This window comes from Artemia sp. Qi Xiang Cuo, chromosome 6, assembly GCF_049724085.1.
Source record: "Artemia sp. Qi Xiang Cuo chromosome 6, ASM4972408v1, whole genome shotgun sequence".
NCBI lineage: Eukaryota > Metazoa > Arthropoda > Branchiopoda > Anostraca > Artemiidae > Artemia > Artemia sp. Qi Xiang Cuo.
This window is the reverse complement of record NC_142799.1, coordinates 2665863-2668710: the sequence shown is the minus strand read 5'-3', so window position 1 is coordinate 2668710 and position 2848 is coordinate 2665863. Positions and strand designations below refer to the sequence as shown.

The window sequence follows — 2848 nt, the reverse complement described above, 5'->3', positions numbered from 1 at the left end:
CTTCTTTTCCGTCTCCGTATTGGCAGTTGGCAGATTCTGCAACCTTCGACGTTGCTTTTTCTGCAAGATGGCAGAATCAGGGATAATGGAGATCAGACTTGGCGGATACAAAATAACTACCGGACAAATAAAAGACTCTTGTAAATATTTTCAGAAAATAATTTTTAAAAGAAATAGTTGATGATTCATGAAAATGGGTTAAACAGCTAAAGATACAGAAGCTATAAAGGGTCCTAGAAAATGGACATCAGAAGAGGTGATTGTATTAATAGAAATATGGAAGGATTTTTATGACCAACTTTGTTCAATGGCAAATAAAATTCTTATATGTGAGGAAATGGCAAATCTGATGGTTGATAAAGGCTATGAGAAGAGATCCCCTACAGATATAAAAATAAGAATTAGATACTTAACAGATCAGTACAATAGAGTGCGACCCAGATCTTCTGATACAGGGAAAGGTGGAGATGAAAAGCCAGCATGGATATTTTACAGTCAGGTGCATGAAATCTTAGGTAAGATTCTTTCTTAAAGTTGTTATGGCTAATGATACCTTTTTAAGATTTTAGTGAAACTTGCATTTATAGGCATTGCTGCTTTGAAAAGTGTTTGCTCAGTCTCTTCTAAACCAAGAGCTGTAATACTGAAAAAAAGTAGCCTACCATCACATCACCTTCCAACACTTTTTAAATATACTAGGCCTCCTTGCCCCCCCTCCCCCGTAATGTGGCCAGGGATAAACCGAGGCTCTTTATAAAACGTTACAGGTTCTGTTGAATTGTACTAGGGTAAAAGGACACTTTACTAGGGTCTATGACAGTCCCAAATCTCAAACTTATATCTAAAAAACTACATATGTGCTTTGGCTGTATCTTACTGATTCTATTAGCAGCCAAAACATGGAAAATGAAGAAAAAACGGGTTTAAGAAAAACAGAAATGTCAAAAACAATTAGGCTATGTTTCAGGTTGTAAACTATTGTGGGTAGGCTTTTGCTATATTTGTTATTAGTTAAAGTGTTTTATTTGAATTATGCTTAGCCTTCTAGTTATAATATTCAAAGAACTAAATTTTAAATTGCATTTCACTATGAGGTCTCTAGAAACTGATTAAAATAAAAATGTAGAGTCTTGCAACCTAAAAAGCTGTTGGACACACTCTCTAGTATTTAAAGTATTTATTATGAATCTTTATAGTTATGGATGATCTGATTTTTGTATGATTTCTTTTGACTATGTTCTATTTTCAAATTTATCTCTAAGACTAGGCACCCCTGCCTCTACTTTCTAGAAGAAACTTTGTATTGGCCCTCTTAAACTTTTTTTGTAAATGGAAACTCTTGGCATTAAATTAACTAAATGACAGGGTAGAAAAAATTGCTGACCAATTTAAATTTTCTTGGATACCATATAAAAAAAACCTTAGATATAAAAAAAATCTGAGTCAAATATAAACAAATGAAAATCTTGTTACTAATATGGCTCTGTAAATACAACAGTGACAGCTAATACCTTTTTGTTTGTGCTTTATATTTTTCAAATTTCTAGGAGTACGCCCAGCTTTCAATGAAGAAATTGATGAGACACATGAAACATCAATTGAAGCAGATGTAGATGAAATATTGGAAAACCATAATGAAGGTTAGTAATTAACTTGTACAGTATATATTTTTGGAGTGTTTTCTTAATTTTTTCCCAGTAATTAGTTTTGCTGGGATCAATAAAAAAGAACTCCCATGGGATCTTTCGAATTCATAAATCTTTTCTAAGAAATGACTTTGGACAATTATCTTGAATTGTGGTTGAATAGAACTATAGCTTCTGGAAGGAAAGGGTTTTTTTTCTTATTGAGGCAATGGGATTCCAACTCCTGGCATGACTATGTGTGGCCTAACATTGTTATTTTTAGAATTATAAATAAAATGTTTTATTTCCTTTTTCAAACAACTTAAAAAGTTGAAACAAAGCAACAACTAAGAATGGAAATGATTAATGGCTGATGTATTTTGTTTTTACCATAACAGACATTTCAAGACAGGTTTGCAGTACTATGAAAGGGTATTGGTAAGATATGCAAAATATTGGACCTTTAAGCCACCCTCTTCTGTTGCCATGACTGTACTGAAGTCAAAACTTCCATTCTTGTTGGGAAAAGTCTGTAAAAATGATGCTTTTCTTGATTATATCCAAAACATCACAAATTTTGTGGTAAATTGTGAAATATTTCCCAGGAGGGGAGGGAGTAAATGTATTCACAACTTATTTTTAATAAAAACTATTTCTATTCCTCCCTCAAAATATTTATACCAAATAAAATATTTGCTAGTGAAAATCTAGTAGCAAAGTTGACATTTCGAAACTTTTTAACTTGTTCTTTATATAAAAAAAAAACAAAATAGAATTCAAAATTGGACAAAGATCAAATTATGTAATTACAAGTTATATGCTTTTTTATATAGATCCAATATTTAGCTAACCCCTCATATATATTTATATATGTGTATTTTCTGTTTAAGGAACTCAAAATGCAAATCCAGGGCCAAGCATTTCAAGGAAAAGATAGCTTAGCAAAGATGATACCAGTAAGTATATTCATGAAGTCTTACTAATATTAGTAAAGTAAAAATGACTTTGTTGCAAAAGCAATTGGTTCATTGCTCTAATATTTACATTCTCCCATCTTCATTTTTGGAAATAATATTAGATAGAGAATTGGAGAGTATTTTCCTCTTTTATTTGCTTCGTAAGATACCCAGTAGTCAGCTACTTGCCAAATCAATAGGTCAAATAGTGATAAAAACTCTGTTATTTATTTATTAAAACAGGAAACATAAGAATAATGCTGGTCA

The 2848-nt window shown here is 31.6% G+C and overlaps 1 protein-coding gene across 1 annotated transcript; it reads left to right on the top strand.

The window, feature by feature from the left end:
- Positions 1-240: 240 nt before the first annotated feature.
- LOC148950792 (uncharacterized) lies at positions 241-1675 on the top strand. Its single transcript, XM_089090012.1, has 2 exons — positions 241-515; positions 1548-1675. The coding sequence occupies exons 1-2, from the start codon at positions 308-310 to the stop codon at positions 1643-1645; spliced, it is 306 nt and encodes a 101-aa protein (XP_088946138.1). The 5' UTR covers positions 241-307; the 3' UTR covers positions 1646-1675.
- Positions 1676-2848: the final 1173 nt, after the last annotated feature.